Here is a 24,580-nt window from a genome sequence, read left to right as displayed (position 1 = left end):
CCATGGCTGCAAATCAATCAACGCAGGAGAAGCAGAAGCAACCACTTCCTCCCGCGTAGAAACTAGCAAAGGGCACTGGGCTGGCAAGCTGATTTTTCTGCATCATGACCCCTACACATGTGGACGGTAGTGACATTTAAACAAGGCTTCAGAGACGATGTACACAGCGGCATGAATAATACAAAATACGACATAACGAGACAATCTGTGTCATTTGAAAACATGGACCAAATAATCAGGACAACGAGAAGCATCCATCCTAATGGAGATGGAAAAGTTCTGCTGAGGATCTGGACTCTGCAACACACAGACTGAGTTCAGGTTATACACGAAGAGACTAGAAATGAAATCTGCTCCTTGGGACCAGATATTTGCTACTCATCTTTATTTCTATGATTGTTCTCTGGAAAGCTCTTTATTTTCAAAGCTAATTCTGAGAAAAGTAGCCTAAGGCGCATACCAAGAAATACTTTTGTCATATCACAAAGAGAAGTGCTATATTTTGAATTCATTTTTTTTCAGGGTATTAGAAGGTCTATTCATGCAGAGGAAAAAAAAAAAATTAAGCAAAGGCCACAAATGTCAGGCCCATGAAGGTATATGCATGTGTTGTCTTCACGTCTGATTTCATATGGATGTGATTAAGTAGGTACACGCATGGCGATCTAACCGTGTCAGATCACACAATTCCTCGGTGAACCCCGGATGTACTGACAGACGTGTGCTAGCTTCAGGCCAAAGCATTTTGTTGAATTTGGTTTGGTGGGAGACAGTTGAAGTGGTGCTTCATGGCTTGGGTTTCCTAAAAGAGAGGGGAAACATTAGGGAGGAGACCATTAAAGAGAAGCAGAGAAGGTTTACCACAAACTTAATTAGTTAACACGCAATCAAGGGAAGTATTGCATTTTATTCTAGAAACTGCTACTCATCAAGGGCAAAGAGAGGAAATTAAATTTTTTCTCACGGAAAACCAGACGACGTTTATATCCTTTCTCTGTACTAACCTATCAAACATCAGAAGGAAGCTGACATCTTCCACAGATGTAGAGAACACACTTAGGGACACCAGCGGGGGAAAGGGTGGAGGGATGACTTGGGAGATTGGGATTGACATACATACGCTAAGATGTATAAAATAGATAACTAATGAGAGCCTACTCTTTAGCACAGGGAACACTACTCAGTGATCTGTGATGACCTAAATGGGAAGGAAATCCCAAAAAGAGGGGATATGTGTATACATACTGCACTTTGCTGTACAGCAGAAACTAACACAACGTTGTAAAGCAATCCAATAAAAATTAATTTAAAAAAAACATTTTTAAATGCCAAAAAAAGGACTTGAGAATGATTAGAAGGAAAGTGTTAGGTAAATACTAAGCAGATATTATCATAAAGGGATGCAGACATTGTCTCCTAATACTGGTAGGAATGTCTATGGGCCGCTTCTCTTATACTTTTGAAATTCAATGGTCATAAAATACCATTGCTTCAGGCAAGAAAATGTAAGAATGTAAAAATAAAGACATACAGCCTTTGGAAATAAAATTGGATTTCAACATTAAAAAAGAAGAAGAAGAAGAAGGAGAAGGAGAAGGAAGTTGACCTCTTCAATTATAGTTTCCCCACTGCACTTTCACGGAAAATTGAGAAGCTGAATTTACAGCTTAGTCCTGGGGGAGGAATTTGAAAAGGTCCACGGTTAGACTAGTGGACAGTATTAAGCAGCAGCCTTTTAGGAGACAGAGCTCAGTCTCAGACTATACACTGTTTTTCCTGGGGCATCAATTTAGCAACAAACACAGGAAAGGAGAAATCTTTCATAGTTCCATTCGTTGCCACAGTCTCCCTAGAACCATCTTTTCAAATAAAATGCCTGGCAGAACCATGAACTATGAGATGGGTTTGTCTTTAGATACTGAATGGTTTGCCCAATGAAATGCATGATTTCACTGCCATGCTGCATTTTCAAGAAGGACATTGGATCTCTCTGGGCATCAGGGATGGGATTTAGGAGGCTAATTCCCACCTTCACCGTCAGGCATTTTGACCTCACGACAAACTACTGTGGACTAAATTCCAAACTAGGAGCCATCAGAGAAACAGGCAAAATGGGCTGAGTGCAGCTGTATTTGTCTCTTTTTTTTTTTTAATCAGCCTATAAAACCATCTAGCTACGTGAAGCACTCCCTCTCAGCTTGTCATTTCACATTCAACATGTTTTTATAATTAAGTTGCATAATTTTAAAAGAACTTTACAAGCGGAGAGAATAGAAATGAATTTAAACAGTATTCATGAGTCTTTTACTGTTGGGGGGGCGTTGTATAAATATCAGCATATTTTCCTTTCCCATCATTCTTCAGATAAAATTTCAAAAGTAAACTTGACAGTTTTCTTTTTTTCAAAACTGAGTCCCAATCCATTCCTTAGGAACAGGATTGGGGACACTAATCAGACGGACAGCAGACTTCTCAACAGTAATTTTTTATTTTCTTTTATTTAGAAGAAAGTTAAAAATAAAAGAAATGAGATTGCTTCCAAAAAGACAATCCTTCGGCCCTACAATAGAGGTCTATATGTCCACAACACAAAAGAAACCACCTGGGAAAACATCACATGATGGGCTGGATTTGCTTTGTAATTTGAATAAAGGCGTGATGAAACTTTCATGATCCAATAATAAAATGTCATGGCTACTCCCCATCAGCTCCAAGATTTCCTAAAAATATATTCTTTTTTTTTTTAATATTACTGTTTTATGTATAAGTATATTAAGACAGGAGAGTCATGCTATTCAAATTAGTGTTTGGTACACAGAGTGGAGCTGTTTGTTAGCCAATATTTACAAGCACCAGCGGTTTCTTTCTCCTTCTCCAGCTGAACCCTTTTGTCTGCTCTTCACTAGACAGGCTCCGAGTGTGACCGCAGACCTTAACTGAAGACCTGCTGTGCGTCCAGTGCTCACTCCCTCATTCTCTTTTTCCTCCTGCTCCCCTGATATCAACAGCCCCCAAATCTATCTTATACGTTTCAGTGGAGGCATAATATGGACAGAAAGGAGACTAAAAAACATTTTTAATTAACAAGAACTCAGCACCAGTGCAAACTGTAAGCCTCACTGCCCTACAGAATAAACAACTGCCCTCAAATCTGGTTGCTAGGTCAAATAATGTCAACAAAAACATACCGTTTACACGGGTATTTGCTAAATGTCTGTTAAACCAGATATTTTCATAGCTGTTAATGATCTCTTGGTGTTTTCATACCTACCGTCTTCTCTGTATGGCCCACAATATTTGAGCACTTCCCCTGTGTTCTCAATATCCACTATCAGCATCTTATTAATAGATTTATGTAGCACTCACCAAACTGCTAAGAACTACATAATTCTTGTGCGTTGTCAGCAGAAGTTTAAAATTACAAGGCAGCAAGCGTGCTTGTCAAACATACCTCAAGTGACTTCACCCTGTCCCAAAGCGTTTCTACATTAGTGTTCTGGCTGATGTTGAATAAGTGAATATTTTGGTATAAATCAATGAATGTACGTGAGTAAATGTAATATCAAGCACTTACGACTGAATCTCTGGTAGCAATATTTTTTTTCACGAGCAGCCAGCGTGGTGATTTTTTTAGGTTGTAAGTTATTGCTGTCGTTGAGAACATGGATTGTAAACTCCCCCAGGGAAGATGTAAGTATGTTGGCTGGCAAAGGAGGCCATGTGATAGAACGCTGCGAACAGAGCACATCCTGTGCTTTCACTTAAATACAGAGGAGGAGCAGGTACAAAACAAACTCCTCCTTACCTCAAAGCTATGCCTTCTCCTAGAAGTCACACCAACCACAGCCTTCCTCGCCCTAGCACCCAGCAATGGGTCCAGCAGAGTTCACCAGCCCTGTGGCTCCAGGAAGGGGCAGTCCAGGGCCTCGGGAAGACAGGCAAATAGATCGAACTGGAATCCATGTCTGTCACCAAGTGGAATGTGATCCAGACAGCAGACTGTAATAAACAAGGCTTCAACCCCAGAGCGAAGTGGCTACCTGGACAAGTTGAAGAATACAGCACGAAAGGGCCTAAGAATCTTCTTCCTCCTCTTCTTCTTCTTCTTCTTCTTCTTCTTCTCCTGGCTCCTCCTCTTCCCCTCTTCCAGCTTCCTCTTCCTCTGCTTCCCCTTCTGCTCCCTCTGTGGTTACTTCCTCTGTCTTATTTTAACAAAAATTACATTATTATTGAGAAGTGTAAGGGTCAACAGAGACAGTGAGGAAAAAGAGCGTAAAATATCAGAGTAGATTTGAGGGCCTCCCACAGTCCCCAACCCAACACACACAAACACACAACACACAACATACACAACACACACACACACACACACGTATCATCTTCCTAAACACAGACCCCTAATCTAGGATGGCTCTGCAGGGCAATGCATTAATTCTAATGAGTTTCATGGTTCCTCTTAAGCATATAGTCTTTACTCATATTAACAGACTGTTCTCCTCCAGGTACCTTTAAAAATTCAGAAGGCAGTTGGAAGAATAAAATACAAAAAGAATCTCAGGAAATAGAATTTTGTCAGAAAGAATGAAGCTTTTAAATGTATTTAAGCTGGTTATATTTTGTTATAGCAAGCTAATTTCTTGAAGTCAAAGTTATCAGCAACCTACATATAGTCTGAAACTACCTGCAAATTAATAACGTTTGTCTTATTTAAACGAGATTTTAAAAAATGGAAGCTTGCCGAACGAGAGAGAAACTAAAGAAATTATTATTGGAAAGATATAATATATAGATATTAAAAAGTCACTGTAAAGAATAGGCTAAAAATAACTTTGAGATCTAAGAATAGGGATTAGTTTGATAAATAATATTAAAAATAATGAAGCAGATCTATATTTACCATCCCCCCCAAAAATATGTAGATTAATTACATGAATAAAAATAGATTACAGAAGAGTATTCATCAAGGTTTGATAAGTGTGTGTGTGTATGTGTGTGAGAGTGTGTAGCTAGTGGTTCTCTCTGGCAATGGTGTTATAAGCTGTTTTTATTTTCTGTTGTTATCTGTGTTTTCTAAATTTTCTATAAAGATCATGAATTTTTTGTAATTTCAAAAATCCAACAAAAGTTTTGGGAAGGAGTTTCTCTTGACATTTGAGACCTTCTTTAATGTCGATGACCTTCCACTGAAATGCCTGGACAATATATGTGACTTTTGGTAAATATTCTGTCTTTGAGTTTTCCATTTTAATTTAGCTCTCTTATTAGCATTTTTAAATGATTAACCCCAAAATGTTGAAAAACAGTCTTGATTCTTCAAAGTCTTGATTACAGTGAAGGTCACTGAGACGTAGCGAACATGCACGGACGGAATAGAAGTAAGGCGAGTCCAAGAACGTCACTCTGGACCTGCCCCCAGAATCCACTAACATTCTCGGAACAGGTTCACCCACATGTTGACATGGTTCCACCCCTGTTGGGGGTTAAAGTTAAGACTTCCCACCACCCAGCTAACGAAGTGCAGATTCAGCAGGCACGCATTTGGGCGAGCATCTCAGCCCGGCTTCACTTGGACCCGTAGTGCCTCTTCCCCAGTGTCAGCAACACAGAGACAGCATGCTGGCCTCGCCACGCTCAGTTAATGAAACTTATCACAAAGCTCCTCATCATGCAATCCTCCCCCAGGGCCGCTGAGGAAGCACAACAAAATTTCTCAACAAAAAAGGGACCATTCTTTGAAGCTTTCAAAATAAAACTAGTAGAATTCAAATGTTTCAACAAGCAGGGAGAGAACAGGAAAGGAGAGGGTTCATCTGTGAAAACTTAGATGGAGTTAAAGACCTTCCTCGGTCTTGGAAGCCTTCTCTTTCTCCTTACACGTTTTCTATTACTCATTTCAGTCACCAAAAGAAAATTAAAACCTTTTTTTTTCAACCAAACACAAGTTCGAAATGTAAAAGAAATATTATTGAGCTTGAAATTGGATGGACTTTTTATTATGAGCATCAACACAGTAGGCGTTCTTGCCCTTGACCTCCACACATGGGTCACCTAGGACCTATGTTCTAATCCAGTGGTTCTCAGCCTTGAGAGGGCATCAGAATCACCTGAAGGGCTTCTCAAAGCAACCTGCTAGGCTCCACCTCGGGGTTTCTGATTCAGCAGATCTGGAGCCAGGCCTGAGAATGTGTATTTGTAGCGGTCCCCAGGGGAGACTGCTGGTGCTGCTCTGGGAACCCCACTTTGAGAACCCCTGCTGTAGTCTATATTCTCTCTCTTCAATCACACTGGTTGATTAAGGCACAGTGAGTGCTCACAACCAGTAGGTTTGGCATCACCACCCACCAAAGTCTTCATTTACCAGGGCGAGTTACGTTTGTTCCCATGCTGGTGTATCCAAGTTAGTCTTCCTGTAATTACAATTTTAAAAAGCATCCTGGAAATCAGTGAAATAGGAGCATAAAAAGAACTTTTTCCCTATGTAAAATTAATGGAATACTTTGAAAAGACCCATACATTTAATCACCTTAAATACTTGTCATCAAATGAAGTGTCAAAAACCTTGGGTGGCAGGGGGCAGTCATGAAATCCAAAGAGATTTATGGGGACTTCCTGGTGGTCCAGTGGTAAAGAATTTGCCTTGCAATGCAGAGGACACCGGTTCAATCCCTGGTGGGGGAACTAAAGTCCCACATGCCGTGGGGCAACTAAGCCCTTGTGCCACAACTACTGAGCTCGCGTGCCTCAAGAAGAGAACCCACATGCTGCAACTACAGATCCCACATGCCCTGGAACCCACACACCACAACTGGAAAGAAGCCCTCACACCACAAAGAAGAGCCTGCGCACTGCAAGGAAAGATCCAGCATGCTGCAACTAAGACCTGATGCAGCCAAAAAAAAATTTTTTTTTAATTAAATAAAAATATATTTTTTTTTAAAGAAGAGAGAGAAAAAGATTTATGCACCTAGAGTGCTTTGCAAGTGTCTTTAAATTTCTGCTCTACTTTAAAGAAGCCAAAACTGAAATTTCTAGACACATAAATGAATATGTTTATGTTAGAAAGACGAGTAGTTCTAATCATTGGACTATTATTTAAAGAAAAGTTCTTTGTCCCGCATCCAAAACAACAGACAGTGAATATACATTTATATATTTCAAGTTAAAATAAAAGTTTAAGGCCTCTACACTTTTATGATCTACTACTTTAACTGAATTCTTCAACTGGTCCAATAACCTCTGGTTCCAAACATGGGATACGATTTCTTCCTGGGAATGCTGGTTATTATTTAAGCATAGGCCCTATGAACAAACATGTCAGCCAGCCCAATAATCGTTTAAATTAACATGTTACTGAGGAAAAATTTTATTCCTTTAAACTTTATCCTTAATAATAGTAATACTGTTTTCTAATCTTTCTTTTAATGTTTTAATTATACTTCTAAACTTTATATCTTCAGCAGTCAATTTTTTAATACTTATTCTTTTGTATAGTTATTCATCTTTTATCTTGATGAACTTGTTTCCCTTCTATTTTAGCTCCTCTTTTTCTACCTGTATTCACTAAGACATTTCTTTCTTAAATTCGTTAACTTATTAAATGTATGTGTTTCTTTTACATTCCTAATTTTAATTTATTCCTAATTTATAATCTTTTTCTTTCCTGTTGTTGCTGTTTCCTCTCATGGGCATAGGAGGGAAGCAAAGGGGAAGGCTCTGCCCCAAACAGGGAACTGCAGGCTCTTTCATCTCCATGTTTATCTCTGTGTGATCTCTCATCCCCTTCAATCCTAGCCCCCTAAAATGAAGACTCCCCACCTCAGCCCTATAGACGACCCGAAGGCACGCTAAGCCCTGGAGGGTCTTATTCACTGGGTGAGGGATGCGGGCTTCTGAAGGTTCAAAAACACCATGGGTGATTCTAATCCACACCAACAGATGAGAACCACTGTTCTGCTATAAAATCAAATTGGGGGGTCAGGTTAAAAACTCTTTTCAAGTCCATAATGCTCCCTCTGCGGGGAGGGATAAATTAATACTTTGGGATTAACATATATGCACTATTATGTATAAAATAGATAAATAATAAGGACCTACTCTATAGCACAGGGGAAAATACTCAATATTTTATAATAACCTATAAGGGAAAAAATCTGAAAAAATATAGATACACACACACACATAACTGAATCACTTTGTTGTACACCTCAAACTAACACAACATTGTAAATCAACTATACTTCAATTAAAAAAAAAAAGGCACACACACACACAAAATAATAACAATAATAATGCTTCCCTTGGGGTACTAGAAATCCTAGAACCATGTGGTTACCTAATGTCACCTGTCTTCCAGACACTAAATGATGAGCTGCATGTTTAAACTTCATGATGTCTAAGGTACACACCTACGGTGCAAGACCTAAAATTAAGACTCCATGTTATCTGCTGCCTTAACATCTGGTAAAATCAGGAAGACTTAAAATGGCTTGACCACTGGTTCCCCTCCCCTTCTGCTCCCACAGATTAGGTCTCCCACCCAAGCAGCCCCCTTTATCAAGGGATGAGACACAGTGCTTGCTCACCCCCCAGAATTATGCAAACAGGCCAATCACATCCTCCACGCGGCCTCTTGATACTACAAAGCCTGCGTCCCACAGCCCCCAAAAGTTCACACTGTTCCCAAGGGACCCCCGCCCGCCTCCTGTGTGACCCTGCACTGTGCGGACGGCCTCATCCCCTGGGCTTGGAGAACACGTAACTAATAAACTGCTGTCCATCTCACCTGTCCAGTGGCAGGTGTTGTGGGTCAGCCGTTCCCATAACCAGAGGGAAAGAATCCCTCCCTCACCAACGAGGTGAATAGGAGACAATCAAACAACACCCGTAAGCACCATGCAAACTGCATAAACTGTGCACTATTCAATGAGGTGGGAAGGAAGAATGGAGAAGAAATCTCCACCAAAGGACTTGGCCTGGCCTGGCCTGACCGCTGACGACACCTTCACCATGGGAGGCTCAGAAATGGGTCCAGGGCCACCTCCCTTTGATAAGTGTAGCTACAACTTATTTTCTCTTCTCAGAAGGCTAAAGGAGGACTTTCTGCGAGTCCGGGTTGCATCAGCTTCTCTGTATCATGAAGAACAAGGAGAAATGTGGCTAAAGCTGCAATTCTCTCACTTAAAAGGGATGCAAATCACAAACCACGTTTGTTAAACACAACACGACTGTGAAATATGCTACTGTACCTCTTCCGTGGCTGTCTCTCCCTCTTCTTCCTTAAGCCCATAAGCAGAAATTAAAGAAAAATAGAAATTCACATAAGTTTTAAGTTGAATCTAAAAATTAAGCACACTAAATAGCCAATATTTTATAATAACTGTAAATGGAAAGTAACCTTTAAAAATTGTGTAAAAATAAAAACATAAACGCTTTTAAATTTCAAAAATAAATGAAAATTAAGCGAACTATTATAAAATGCATGTTTATCAAAATGAAAGACAATTTATTGAGAAAACATATCAACAGCAAAGATATGATAACTGAGCAATGCCTACTTATTTCATGCATTATATTTCAAGCCCTTGGAATATTATGACATTAAAGACATATTTTCATCACTCCTACTCCTGAGAAAATATAGCTAATTAGTAATATTGCTTAATTATACGTTTAATCCTGTCTCTATACCCAAAGCGTATTGCAGACCTATACAGCTATCAGGGAAAATTCAGACCATATACATAAGCAATTAGAAAATTTGAACAAAATTATGTCTTTTCTGCTTTTATGTCCTTATGAGTATACCTTTACTTCAGTCCTGAACCAATTAATAAAAGCATATCAAAAACTTTTCCTCCATCAGAACAAAATGATAACATTTCTGAACCGTGTAGTATTTAAGCACTGATTTCTGGTTAAAGAAAGAAACTTCAAGGTAAGAAAGGGTGAGGCCATCCCGGGCTCAAACAGGTCTCCACTCTGCCAACCCACTGGAATTTCTCTTTTCCCCGGATCGAAGTAGAAGTACCAGACGGTATCTCCTAAAATTGCAAAGAAATAAGAACCTTCCCATCTCCTCCCAAAATGGCCCTCCGATGAGCCTCTCTGGGCCTAATTCAGTGGAGAGATCTGGTTCTACAGAGCAGTCCCTAAAAATTCCTAACGCCTTACAACACAAGCAGTGAGCTCATGGAATTTTGAACTGAGGGAGTTGAAAGCAACCTCATATTTGCTTATGTCCTCTTACTCAGTCCCTTCTCTGGACAGATGAGGACACCAAGACCACAGAGTTATGTAATTTGCCAAAAATCAGAGGCCAAATACGAGGGTGAGTCCAAAATTATCCACACTCTGGCTGTAGGATTTATTTTACTTAACTTTTAGAGAAAACAAATACATCCTTTTTTTGACATAATCTACTTGCTTTTCAATACACTTTGTCCATCTGTCAACAAACTTTCATATTCCCTCATTAAAAAATGTTTTAAGCTGATCTGCAAGCCACGAATGCACCACTGTCTTCACTTCTTCATCAGAAGGGCTGCTTTCAGGGGACCAAACCGGTGAAAGTCCAATGGAGCAAGATCAGGACTATAGGGAGGATGTTTTAACACCTCAGAATGAAGTTTTTGAAAACTGTCGACAGTGTGGGCAGAAGTGTGCGGATGTGCATTGTGATGCAAGATCACAACGCCCTTGGAGAGCAGTCCTCTGTATTTAACCCAAAATTTAGGCTTCAGCTCTTCGGTAAGCATCTCCATCCATTCACACACACTTCTTCGCAACAGAACACTTTCTCCATACTGCGCACAAAGTCTTCGATAAATAACGGCACCAGGTACACTCTCAGACCACAAAAAAAGTGGATCACTGCACGCTGCTCTTCTTTTATGCAGATCACAAGTGGGGCATCCACTTTTGCTGGCACCGCAGTTACAAATGAACTGATGGAACGCGTTCACACCTGCACAGCAGTGACTGGGAAGACAGCAAACTTGAATGGGAAGCACTGATAAGACAGTGCAGCCAACAGAAGTTTTAATACATCCGGAGTGAGAGTAATTTTTGACTCACCCTTGTAAGTAACACAATTGGGACTCACTTCGAGACTCCTGGTTCCTAATTTAGTGTCCTTCCTATTCTACCACGCTGCCTCTCAAGATCATCATGGAAGGCAAGTGATGGAGGATGTTGTACACTGCCACCTTCTCTGGCCGGGCCTCAAGTTCTTGGCCAGTTCCAGAATAATACTCTCAGATTTCTGAGATTGGCAAAGAAAATACAAAATGTGAAAACCCGATCCAGTCGGCCAAGGCTGAGTCAGCCCAAGCGGTTTCCCAGCACTGGGAATCTCCAAATTAATTCTGGCAACACTCCAAGTTTTAAAGCTAAAATAAAGTCCAGGAAAAGAGAGTCTTGCACTTGTTGCAAAATTCAGGTGTTGGCTTCTCAGCGATGTGTTGGTTGCAGCTCTTTAATAGTGTCTAATTCTGCCCGTGCCTTGTCCTTCCTTTGCCACGACCACCATCTTCTCTCCCCGGGGTTACATCACCTCTAGCCTTCCTTATCTCCAACCTGTTCTCCACACTGTAGCCAGAGATATCATCCTAAAAGACAGCCCACCTTACCATGCAACTTTCCATCTTTTCAAGATAAACCCATACTCCTTGGAACAGCTGAAAGGCCATCATGATCTGGCCCCTGCTCACCTCTTTAGCCTCATCATTGTTTTTTATCTATTTATTCATTTATTTATATATTGACTGCGTTGGGTCTTCGTTGCTGTGCACAGGCTTTCTCTAGTTGCGGCGAGCGAGGGCTACTCTTTGTTGCGGTGTGTGGGCTTCTCATTGCAGTGGCTTCTCTTGTTGTATAGCACAGGCTCTAGACACATGGGCTTCAGTAGTTGTGGCACATGGGCTCAACAGTTGTGGTTCGCAGGCTCTAGAGCACAGGCTCAGTAGTTGCGGCGAACGGGCTTAGTAGCTCCGCAGCATGTGGGATCTTCCTGGACCAGGACTCGAACCCGCGTGCCCTGCACTGGCAGGCGGATTCTCAACCACTGTGCTGCCAGGGAAGCCCATAGCCTCATTGTGTTTTATTTCAGCCAACAGTCACATGCAACTTTCTCACACTGGACACACTTTCCAGGACACTGCTTAAAAATGATAGTTTCAAGGAAGACTTTCCTGACCCATAAGGCTGAGTCAGGGCACCCCCTTATTCACTCCCACAATCATCATTTACTAATCTGTCTCCCTTACTAGTCTGTGTACTCCTTGGGGCACAACCTGTGTCTTTATTCATTTTTGGATCTCAAGGACCCAGCCACTGTCTGAAGCCAAGGTACGAGCTCAATCAGTGTGTTAAGTGACTGGATAAATGAACCTATAAAGTCTGCTAGTAACTCTTTAGAACTCAAAGAACATTAATTCTCTTCTCATCTACATGAGACCAAATTAAAATTCACAATATGCAACAGAATTGTCAGCTGTGTAGAGTTTTACATTTTTCTAAATCCAATTATTTTTATTAATTGTGTATAGCTGAAACAAATGAATTAACAAGATACCCACACTCAATATGGGGTTATGCTTAGAGCTAGGCTAGAGGGCAGGAGGCGTTCCCACAGGAATAAGTGCTCATCTCAGCTTTTATAGGGTAGCTAGCAGCAACTACTGAGCGACCTAGGGCTTTTATCAATATCTGAATTGACCTCAATTTCTTGAAGGAGACATTAAATAGAGAAAGTAATTGCTCAGAGAATTTACAGAAATACTTAGCCTCAAAAGGTCAGGTAAGCTTTGAAGAACCTTGGCTATGACCATCACCAGCTCTACCAGAATAGAAGCTCATTTTCATTGCTCCATCCCCAGTCCCTGAACGCCCGGCATGTGGTGGCACTCAATCTGTCAACAAGGGCTTCCTAGGTGGCGCAGTGGTTAAGAATCCGCCTGCCAATGCAGAGGTCACGGGTTCGATCCCAGCTCCAGGAAGATCCCACATGCCGTGGAGCAACTAAGCCCGTGTGCCCAAAAAAAAAAAAAAAAACAAATCTGTCAACAAAATGCTGAATGAAGGTATCCATGTTTGCCGCTCCTCCCTCAAATATTTCTTAGGAGGAGGTGGGATACGTTAATTAAATTAAAACTTAAACATCCATCCATTAGCGCACAGAATCATAAAGTGTCTGAATTAGGCAGATCCTTAAAAGTCATCTGTATACAACGCTTGAATTGATTGTTACGGTTGGCAAATAACTGTATTGGCAAAATGTTATTTTTAAGATAATTATAATCACATGGTCAATTAAGCTGAGATTTTTGCAGGGTCTTAGGATAGGGTATGAATCATTCGCTTGACAAAGCTACACTGAAAATCATGTTACCTTGTTGTTCTTCTAAGGGAGCTAATCAGAGGAAGCCTCCAAAGTCTTAGAACCTCACCAGCAGCTATTTCTGCTGGGAACTTGGCCAGGGAGGCAGGCCGCTGACGAGGCACGTGGCCAGGACTAAGGACAGGTGTCGGCCGTGGTGAGTGTCAGGCAGCGGCTGGTAGGACAAGCGGCTGGTGTGGAAGGAAGGCGGGCAGCAGCCCAGAGGGATCTGAGGAGGGCAGCCAGCCTCAGAGCAGCTGGAGGTCAGGGGCAAGAGCAAGGTTCTCTCCATCCGCAGACAGTACAGGGACACAGCCTTATTCTCACCAGCTCGTGGAGGACCTATACTAATGCCACCCTCTTGGTTGAGCAACTATCCTCAAGACAGATTTTGGAAGAAGCAGAGTGGGGAAGATTTATAGACCACAATCATGTAGTCAGCCAAGACAAGGTCTTAGAAGATTTTGGAGAGGGCCATTGAGTTGGCAAAGAATACAATATAGGACTTCCTTGGTGGTGCAATGGTTAAGAATCTGCCTGCCAATGCAGGGGACACAGGTTCAACCCCTGGGCCGGGAAGATCCCACATGCTGCAGGGCAAGGAAGCCTGTGCGCCACAGCTACTGAGCCTGTGCTCTAGAGCCCATGAGCTACAACTATTGAGCCCATGTGCTGCAACTAGTGAAGCCCACACGCCTAGAGCCCATGCTCCACAACAAGAGAAGCCACTGTACTGAGGAGCCTGTGCACCACAAGGAAGAGTAGCCCTGGCTCAGTGCAACTAGAGACAGCCTGCACCAAGCAACGAAGACCTAATGCAGCCAATAAATAAGTAATATTTTTTTTAAAAAGGATACAGTGTAAAATACTTTGACCTCAGTGAACACCAAACACAAAGATGAATAAGCTGCATCTTTTGTTTTCAGGGTTTCACAAAGTTCTCATGACACCCCCAGTCTGCAGTCCCCTTCTCAGTGTGCCCAGAAGCTGAGGTGACCTGCCTTCCTCCTTTACTCCTCTGGTACCATTCACAAGCCTCCCCTCTCCTCCTGAGCCCCTCATCCCTTCCTGGGTCATCAGGGAAGGGGACCATGCAGTCCCCTCTCTACAAGGGGAATGAAGCTACAGGCGAGATCTTCCTAGGCAGGAATGAGTGGTCTTTTCAGCGTGCACCATCTTGTCTCCTAAATGTTGCACCGACCTCTCAGCAAGTAGGTGATATACACCTCAGCACTCTGTGTTGTAGGAACCCCAGAGGCTTGGGTTGGTGGTGAGGGGAAGTCCATCTCACTAAAGGAGATAACAGTTTCTTTCCTCATCTCTTTTTTTCAAATCAATGTGATATTCTTGGATAAATATTTTCCCTATTAAAGTGGCATCCTTTGAGCATTTACAAGTGTGTACTGAGTAAGCACGTGCAGTAGTTGAGATCAGGTGAACGAGACACTTAGCTGGTCTATCACGCGTTTTAACACCACCAGCCGCTAGAGGGAGCTGTTACCACTGCCCACTTGAAAACGGTTCGTAACACACAAAGGAATGGTTTTTAACACACAAATGAAAGGCTTGGAAAAAATGGCCAACCCTGAAAAAGGCCTGTAAGTCTACTTTCAAAAGATGCACCAATGTCATACTCCTGGTTTCCATCTCCTACTGCAGCCATCTGAGATGCCACTGTTGACAGAAGCCAGGTAAAGGGCACACAGGACTCTGTATTATGCCCCTGTGAGTCTGTAATCATTTCAGAATTAAAGGTTAAGATACATTTGTATTCCTTGTTAGGAATAGTGTGGCTGCATATACCAGGATATGAATTCTCATTTTGTTCTCCCTACTACCCAAAAATAGAGGGAGGGAATAGAGTTACTGTCCCTCCCCACACTCCAAGAAGACTGCCGCATAGTTGTTCTGGTTCTCTGCCCCTAGGGAAGACGTTACATAGGGCCTTGCTTTTCAAAACCCTGGCCTGAGACAGGCGAGGAAGCTAGATGATCCCTGGAAAAACGAGCTTGGAGCTTAGGGCTTGGAGCTGAGGAGATGAAGCAGCCAGAAGGAGGTGGGTGTTCCAGGTGGTGCTACCCAGGCCCTGCTTGATGTAGAAACTGAGCCAGGGACCACTGGGGCAACTGGGTAGCACCTGGGCACGGTGCACAGCGAAGCATCCGACTGCGGTCGGAGGGCTGGTCACTCTCAGAGGCGTGGCCACAGCCAGCCAGGGCAGAGGGCCTGAGCCAGGCCGGGAGACCAGCATCAAGAGCAGCCAATAGGCAGCAGGGAACGCACGGCACACCGTGACCACCCAAAGAACCAGAGCCCTCTCCCCTCCGGCCACCGCCGAAGACCCCAGGATGACACTAAGTCCCCGCGGAGGAGTGAGTCTCGGAAACGCTGCACCTGGATTGAATCTCCTGCCAGCCAGGAGGCGGGGGCATGGAGCACATGTTATGACGTCCAGAGAAATCAATGAAGCTGACCGTCCACACCCACAAGTCTTAGGAACCAAGTCTTGGCCCACAAATGTTGTGTTCTTTAAATCCCTGACGGAATGTGGGTTAGAGAAGAAAGCACAGGGAGCTGCTATTTAAATACAACGAGCTGGAGGAGCAAAAGGTAAGAATCCATGAAATTTCCACAAGATGGTTTCAATAGTCAGAGATCTTATCTAAAAACCTTGGATTTATCTGAGTCGTAATGTCTAGAAGAACCTACTGGATGTGACTGGTGCTTTAAAAATTCATGTTACAAAGGTAAAACACAGTGATCTAATGGGCCTTTCTGTTCATCACAAATAAACCCATCTAAGCCTGGGTTCACAGCCAGGAGAGATGTGATGACAAGTAGCTGAGACAGCCTTCCCGTCTTAACCTTGAAAAACAACCCCCAAGCCAGAAAAACAGACAGAAGGTTCCTGAAGCACAAAATGCAAGCATTCTAAATATCAGATCGTTTTCGTCTCTTTTTCAAATTTCACTCGTCTTCTATACATTCAGTCCCAAAGCTAATCATGTCATATTTAACATTTACTGACACATCATGGTTTTTTTCTTATTTAACTAAATTACAGTACATCACAGAGCCCGTATTACTTGTCAAATGGGAAAAAATCAAAATCTCTCTTTATGTAAAATAAACATTATTAAAGAGTTGCTCATTAATGTTAATACTATATTTATCTAAAATAAAAACCTCTTCTAAATTTAGTCATTTCTTCATCACAGCCCACGCAAAAATAACAAAATGATTTTTAAATTCCTATGAGGATTCAGAAGATTATAATTTACTCTGTAAAGGGCTCACAATTTAACAAAGAGAATCCCCAGCTGTAAAGCTTTTCACTTCATTGAATTACCCCGCCCAGCGGCTGAGAAGCTGAAGCCAACCCTGCCCTCGCTGTAGGAGGCAGGCTCTGATTCTAAAAATGCTGTCTTCCTCTTGGTCTCATGGGAGAAAGGGACTGGGGTGTAATGTTTTTACCTTTGTCTGTCTTAAAAGTAGCAAACTGAATTTCAACGTATAAATCAATAATGCTGTAGCAGTGCATTAGGTAATTCATGCAAAGTTCAAATTATAAAATGTTTTTAAGGATTTTTATAAATTACAAGATAATTAAATTGTCACACTATTTCATCTGAAATTGATTATTTCTGGATTATACAGGCTGCCATGAAAACCTACCTAACTTCTAAGTCAAGATTGCAGATTTCATCTTTCTTCAAAACAGAAACGTCAAAGGGTCTTAAATTATCAATGTCTTGAAATAGCAGTGTTCAAACGTAAGGGAATTTACTGCCCTGATTCCTTCCAAATTTAAATTCCTTACGATAAAGGCAAACGGATGCCACCTCCATTTTCCACAGCATGTTGTCAGCCTTGGCCCCTTTCCCAGCCACACTCCATCTCCTGGGAACAAGGGTGCAGTGATCCTAAAAGCTGTCCACACCTCTCCTGGAATCAATAAATAATTATAGACGCAAACCATCGGGGTTTGGTAAATAGTCTTCGCTACAATTGGCCCAAGGCAAAGCCCACTGAAATTCCCCCAGGAGGAGACTCAGCCTATTCAGGCTCCCTGCCGCGGAGGCACCAGGGTCTCCCCTTTGCCTGGCTTCCCAGCCACATTTTCAGAATTCCTTGAATAAGCAGCCTGTCTGATCCACCATTATCTGAGCTTGGCATTTCCAGAACCACAGTCTGTCCTCGGCCCTTTACCCTGCAGCCCCTGCCTTGGAATCCTTTAGAATGAGCTCACAGGCCTAGCATCGGCCGGGCCCCGCAATTCCCCTGATTGGCTTTGAGCTGGTGTCAGTTTCCCTCCCCCAGGACCCCTCTTATCCTCAGCTCCGGTTGGCTTCCCACAAATCCTCTCGGTGGAAAATGCCAGCTACACACGGGCACTTGCCATCTGCCTCTACGAGGATTAAATCATGAGCCGCTGCAGTTGCTGACCTTCCACACCCCCTGAAAGGCGCTCAGGGTGGAGATCAGAAACAAGGCCCTCACTCTGGGCTCTGGGAAAAACTGGCAGAACAGGTCCTCGGATAGTTAGGTGTTTTCAGGAGCCGATTTTATGAGGCCAATTCTTGCATCTCCTCATATCTAGAAAAGCACTACATCCCTTCCTAGTGACATCTGCTCTTCACAACTAGCAGTAACCTTCATGAGACGAGCAGAACTTTCTGCAAAAAATATGTGCTTGACTGCATGGACTCTCCCTTCACCAAAATCACAGGTATACTGACTGTCCTCCCTGCCTCTTTGGAGCAGTGTCTCAGAGCTCTCTGGGATGCTGTCTCCCAGGCTACAGTCCTCATTTTGCCCCAAATAAAACTTAACTCACAACGCTCACATTGTTCATTTTTTTTAAGTCGACAAGTATGCTAGGAGTCTGTCACCACTCATGACCCAGGCAGAAGGTCCCTTGTTTTAGAAACATGAACCCGACCAAACCCTAACAACATAAGGACAAGTCATTAAAGCTTTGTATAGCCTGTCACTCCGGGCCTGGGTTCAGGGTCCTTCCTCGCCTTCCTATCCACCTCAAACACAGCAGTTAACACATTAAGTGAAAATTACCTGCTGCCTCCCGGCTAAAGCCTCAGTTCCTTACTTCCACGCTCACTGTCATGTGCCCAGAAAGTTGCTGGCACCTGGTAGGAGCTCAATAAATGCTTGTTAAACAGAACTGAATCCAGTGAAACTACAGCAAAAAAAGCAAACACTCACGTTCTTCTCTTGGGATCCGGCGACGGCGCCTGTGTCTTCACTGCCCTCTTTTTGTGCCTCCTGTTCTCCACTTTCTTCAGTCTTCTCTGTTCCCTGCTCACAAAGGAAACCCATGGTATCACTAACCTCTGGTAAGCTTCCAAGGCAACACCAGACCACAGTGCTGCGGTTTCTTTATTTAGATACAGTATATAAAAGAAGCAAACAGCAAATGCAGACCTCTATTTATTTAGTCACTTAACCCCTGAAGGATAGATCACTAACCCTCGACATTGAGATTGGATCTGTCAGTGTAAGTCAATAGGTCTGACTCACATGCATGGTAGAGTAATAAAGACCTTAATAGGAGTTAATTCACCCATTTAAGGCTTGTGAAGAGAATTCCAAAAGATTCCATATTTAGGGAGTATTTGTTTTCTATGGCTTATGTGGAAAGAGGCTTTATAATCTTAGAGATTAAAAGAGATAGAAAGAGATAGATGATTGATTGATAGATAGATAGATATAGATAGATAGATAAATAGATGAGGTAGGCAGGCAGACAAACAGATATGGCAAGATTAGAACCCAGTAGACATTCTGAGTAACCAGGTCACAGGGAAGATGGTTCAAAATACCAGCTCTTACCTCTGCGGTGCTCTGAGCCTCTCCTGACACATCACCATTGGGAAGGGAAGATGCTTCCTCGGGCGATTTTGTCACCTGCACCATAGAAGATGAAAATGACTGCAATTTTCTTGACCATAATAGCTTGCATTTCAACACCATTTAACTATCCAGATTAGGTTTGTCTTCACCTCCCATTTTGTCTTCACTACAACACTGTAACCTAAGTCCATAGAGCAGTCACCACCATTCACAGCTTAGAGGCAAAAAAATAAAGGCAAAAACTGTCACACTGCAAGTTAGTGGCAGGGCTAGGATACACCTTCTACTTGACGTTCTCTTGACTTATCCAGTGGTTCCAAGTCTTTTAAAACACCAGGTTATTTTTCTCATCAGAAGGAAAAAAATTATAACTCTGTGAGGTGATGGATGGTGATTGTTTCACACTATCTACAATATCAAATCATTATACTGTACCCCTTAAACTCATACAATGTTATATTTCAACTATATATTAGTAAAACTGGGGTTGGCGGGACGATTCGGTGATTTTTATTACAAAGGCACTTCAAGCTTGTGGGAACAAATTGAGCCATAAACACACCCTCCAGTCCCAAGCTCCTGATACTCAATATTGAAAATTTTAGGACTTCCCTGGTGGTGCAGTGGTTAAGAATCCACCTACCAATGCAGGGGACACAGGTTTGAGCCCTGGTCCAGGAAGATCCCACATGCTGTGGAGCAGCAAAGCCCAAGCACCACAACTACTGAGCCTGTGCTCTAGAGCCCGAGACCCACAACTACTGAAGCCCGCACACCTAGAGCCCGTGCTCCACAGCAAGAGAAGCCACTGCAATGAGAAGCCCGCACACAGCAACGAAGAGAAGCTCCCGCTCACTGCAACTAGAGAAAGCCTGCGTACAGCAAGATCCAAGGCAGTCAAAAATAAGTAAATAAATAATTAAATAATTAAATATATAAATTAAAAAAATTTATACATATCTAACTATTTAATACATACATAGAGACCATCTTTGTTTCATTTTTGTGGTTTTTTTTTTTTTAAACAGAAACGGGAACATACTATGAACAATTTGATTATTTAGCTTAGTATATCATGGGCATTTGTCCAGATTAATTCATATGGTTTAACTCATTCTCCTCAACATCTGCTTAATATTAAATATACAATAATGTTCAAATATTTCCCAACTGATGGTTATTCAGAAAGTTCACGTTTGTGCCCCTGCAAACAACACTATACTAAACTGAATAAAATGGTGGGGAGAATTCAATTTCTTCCTAAAAAAAGAAACTGTAGCAATTTACATTCCCATCCTACCATAGGTCTGGCCCCTTTTCCTTTATCCTCATGACCCCTGAAGATGAATGCTCTTTTTAACCTTTGCCAACCTGTTGCAGAGAAAATGGAATTTCATTTTTGTTTTAAGTTATGTTTTCCTCATTACTGAAAAGGAAGGGCATATTTTTCATGAGTTTTAACCACTTATATTTCCTGTTCAGGTAAGTACCTTCATATGTTTTGTCTTTTATTATCACCATTTTTACGAGTTGTTTGTCTTTTATTATTCATTTTCAGAGGTTCTTTATACAATAGAAATATTACCCCTTTGTTAGGATGAGGTTTTTTTCCAGTCTATAACTTTTTACAAATTTTGTTGGTTTTTTGTTTTGTTTTGTAGACTTTTATATATACAAATTTATCTAACTTTTATTCTCTGTAATTCTGGTATTTTGTATTAGTTATTAACATCTAGAGATTTAATCCACCTGGAATCTAATTTTGCGTATAATGTAAAATAGGGCTCTGTTTTCTTCCAGACAGATGACAAATTATGCCTGTACCATTTATATACCATTTTCCTTCAAAATAAGATGTTATTTTTATCATTTATATTTTTGTCATTTATTAAGTTCTCTATATATAGTTAGATCTGTTGATATATTATGTTATGTATAAAGATAAAGTATATCCATGCATATATTTACCAGTTCCCAGGCCAATATATACCTTTATCACTACAGCTTTTAACGTGAATTTTAATATTCAGAAAGGCAAGTTGCTACACAAAGTCTCCTTTTTCGAAATTTTTTTGGCTCTTCTCAGACATGTATAATTCCAATACATTTCAAGATCATTTTTCTTGTCAAAAATTCTTAAATAGGCTTTTCATTGAAATAGCACTGAATATATTTATTAGTTCAGAAATTTTTCACTTCTTATTAAGTCATCCTACCCAGGGCATCATAGGTGTCTCCATTACTTTAGACTTTGTTGGTGTCTTTCGGACAAATTCATTCCTAAACATTTTATAGATTTTTATCACCATTGTGAATGGAATTTGTTTTTCACAATTTAACTTCCTAACCTTATAGCTGACAAATAAAAGCTACTAATTTTTGTATTTTTTAATCCAGAAACCTAATAAACTATCTTATTAATTCTAATGGATTTTATTGGAGTTTGTTGAGATTTCTAGGCATATAATTACATCATACACATATAAAGATAATTTATATGTATATTACATGCATATGAGATATTTCATTTTCTTACTTTATTGTAATAACTACAACTTCTAAAGCAATGTTTAATAATACTAGGCATGCCTATCTTTCTTCTGATTTTAATAGAAATGCTTCAATATTTCATAGTTCATTAGGATACACTTTTGGTAACTAGTTTTTATCACATTTAATCAATTTCCTTCAACTTATATTTTAATCTATGTTTATTTTAATTTGTAATATCTGATGAATTATATAAATATCTTCTTGGTATTTATGGACACAATCTTGGTATTTATGGACACAATCTTACTTCTCCGTTAGTAAGTTCATGTAATGAACTATGTTGATAGAATATAAATTCTGCTCTAATTTGGTGCATTACCTTTAACTTTAATTTATTGCTGGATACAGTTTGCTAATATATTATTCAGACTTTTCCCATCTGAATTCATAAAAGAAATTGATCTGGTATAACTGAAAGTTTTCTAATATATCAACCAGTCAGGGGTTTCATTTATTTCATTTGTCTGTCCAAATTATATATAGTCAAATTACATATAAATGTATTCAAATGTACCTAAATTGTAGACATATATAGACACACAGACACACAGACACATACTTTCTCTTTTGTATTAAATTAATCTTGGTTTTTCTTCACTGCCTATTCTTTTATTTTGTTTTTCCTAATTTTATAAGTCAAATATTTATTTTACTAAGCTTTTACCTTTCTGTTTTAATTATAAGAATATTTAAAGTTAATAATTTTCCTCTGTATAGAGATTTGGCTATATATTGGGGTTTGTGTATGAAATAATATCTTCTGCTTATTATTTGATGATTTGTAATATCAGTTTTGTCTTCCATTGGATGTGGAGTTATCTCAGATGGTATATGTCTATTTCTTAAGTTTTTATATTTCTCTTTCAGACTGTAATTCTATACTTAGGGTAAAAATGTATCCTGTAAAATCATGCTTTTTTGAAATTTATGAAGGTTTCCTTTGTGACCAAGAGTGTAATAGATTTGGAGACTGTTTAATAAGTGTAAGAGAAGAATACATTCTATTAATATCTATCCAAAATATCCTTATTCTTGTTTGTGTATACATATATCTATTAAATTATTTGCTGTCATAAAAGACCCTAAGTAGCCAAAATAATCTTAAGAAGAAAAGACAAACCTGTAAGTATTATGCTCCCTGGCTTCAAACTATACTACAAAGCTACAAAATCAAAAAAGTATGGTACTGGCACAAAAACAGACATATAGATCAGTGGAACAGAATAGGGAGCCCAGAAACAAACCCACACACTTATGGCCACTTAATCTATGACAAAAGAGGCAAGAATATACACTAAGGAAAAGACAGTCTCTTCAATAAATGGTATTGGGAAAACTGGAGAGCTACACGCAAAAGAATCAAACTGTACTATCATATTCTCATACCACATATAAAAATAAACTCAAAATAGATTAAAGACTTAAATGTAAGACCTGAAGCCATAAAACTTCTAGAAGAAAACACAAGCAGTATGCTCTTTGACATCAGTCTTAGCAATATTCTCTTGGATATGTCTCCTCAGACAAGAGGAAAAAAGGCAAAAATAAATAAACTGGACTACATCAAACCTAAAAGCTTTTGCACAGTGAAGGAAATCATCAACAAAACAAAAAGGCTGCCTAAGGAATAGAAGGTATTTACAAACAATACATCTGATAAGGAATTAATATTCAAAATATACAAAAACTCATATAACTCAACATAAAAAAATTCTTAAATGGGCAGAAGACCTGAATAGACATTTTTCCAAAGAAGACATACAGATGGCCAACAGGCACATGAAAAGATGCTCAACATCACTAATCATCAGGGAAAAGAAAATCAAAACCACAATGAGATATCACCTCACACCTGTCAGAATGGCTATTATCAAAAAGAACACAAATAACAAGCATTGGTGAGGATGGGAGAAAAGAGAATCCTCACGCATTGTTGATAAAGATGTAAGCTGGTGCAGCTACTAGGGAAGAAAGTATGGAGATTCCTCAAAAATTAAAGCTAGAACTGCCACACAATCCATCAACTGTACTCCTGGGTAGCTATCTGAAGAAAACGAAAACACTAATCTGAAAAAATGTATGCACCCAATGTTTGTTGCAGTACTACTTACAATAGCCAAGATATGGAAGAAACCTAAGTCCCCATCAATAGATGAGTGGATAAAGAAAATACACACAATGGAATGTTACTCAGCCATAAAAAGGAATGTAATCTTGCCATTTGTAGCAACATAGATGGACCTAGAGGGTGTTATGCTTAGTGAAATGTCAGAGAGAGAAAGACAAATACTGTATGAAATCACTTATATGTGGAATCTAAAAAATAAAACAAATGAACAAACATAACCAAACAAAAACAGAGTCATAGATACAGAGTACAAACAGATGGTTGCCAAAGGGGATGGGATAGAGGGAGGAGGGAAATAGGTGAGGAAGACTAAGAGGTACAAACTTTCAGTTACAAAATAAATGAATCACTGTTATGAAATGTACAATATGGGGACTACAGTCAATAATTATGTAATATCTCTGCATGATGACAGATGGTAACCAGACTTATCCTAGTTATCATGTTGAAATGTACAGAAATATACAATTACTATGTTAGTCAATTATACTTCAAAAACAAACACATTGGGGACTTCCCTGGTTGTGCAGTGGCTAAGAATCTGCCTGCCAATGCAGGAGATGTGGGTTCAATCCCTGCTCCGGGAAGATCCCACATGCCTTGGAGCAACTAAGCCCATGCACCACAACTATTAAGCCCGTGTGCCGCAACTA

At 40.4% G+C, this 24,580-nt stretch overlaps 1 protein-coding gene across 2 annotated transcripts in view; it reads right to left on the bottom strand.

Annotated features, from left to right (window-relative positions):
• Nucleotides 1-368: 368 nt before the first annotated feature.
• SH3BGR (SH3 domain binding glutamate rich protein) overlaps nt 369-24,580 on the bottom strand; it is a 62,074-nt gene continuing 37,862 nt past the window's right edge. For both annotated transcript variants that reach the window (XM_057697576.1, XM_057697575.1), the window contains 5 exons: nt 19,226-19,300; nt 18,599-18,691; nt 9,246-9,275; nt 4,041-4,202; nt 369-802 (listed from right to left, as the gene is read on the bottom strand). In XM_057697576.1, coding sequence (XP_057553559.1) covers nt 4,074-4,202; nt 9,246-9,275; nt 18,599-18,691; nt 19,226-19,300 — 327 coding nt within the window. In that variant the 3' untranslated portion in view covers nt 369-802; nt 4,041-4,073. The remainder of the gene's footprint in view (nt 803-4,040; nt 4,203-9,245; nt 9,276-18,598; nt 18,692-19,225; nt 19,301-24,580) is intronic.

The sequence above is a fragment of the Hippopotamus amphibius genome, chromosome 10 (genome assembly GCF_030028045.1).
Source record: "Hippopotamus amphibius kiboko isolate mHipAmp2 chromosome 10, mHipAmp2.hap2, whole genome shotgun sequence".
NCBI lineage: Eukaryota > Metazoa > Chordata > Mammalia > Artiodactyla > Hippopotamidae > Hippopotamus > Hippopotamus amphibius.
This window is presented reverse-complemented; position numbering and strand designations above follow the sequence as displayed.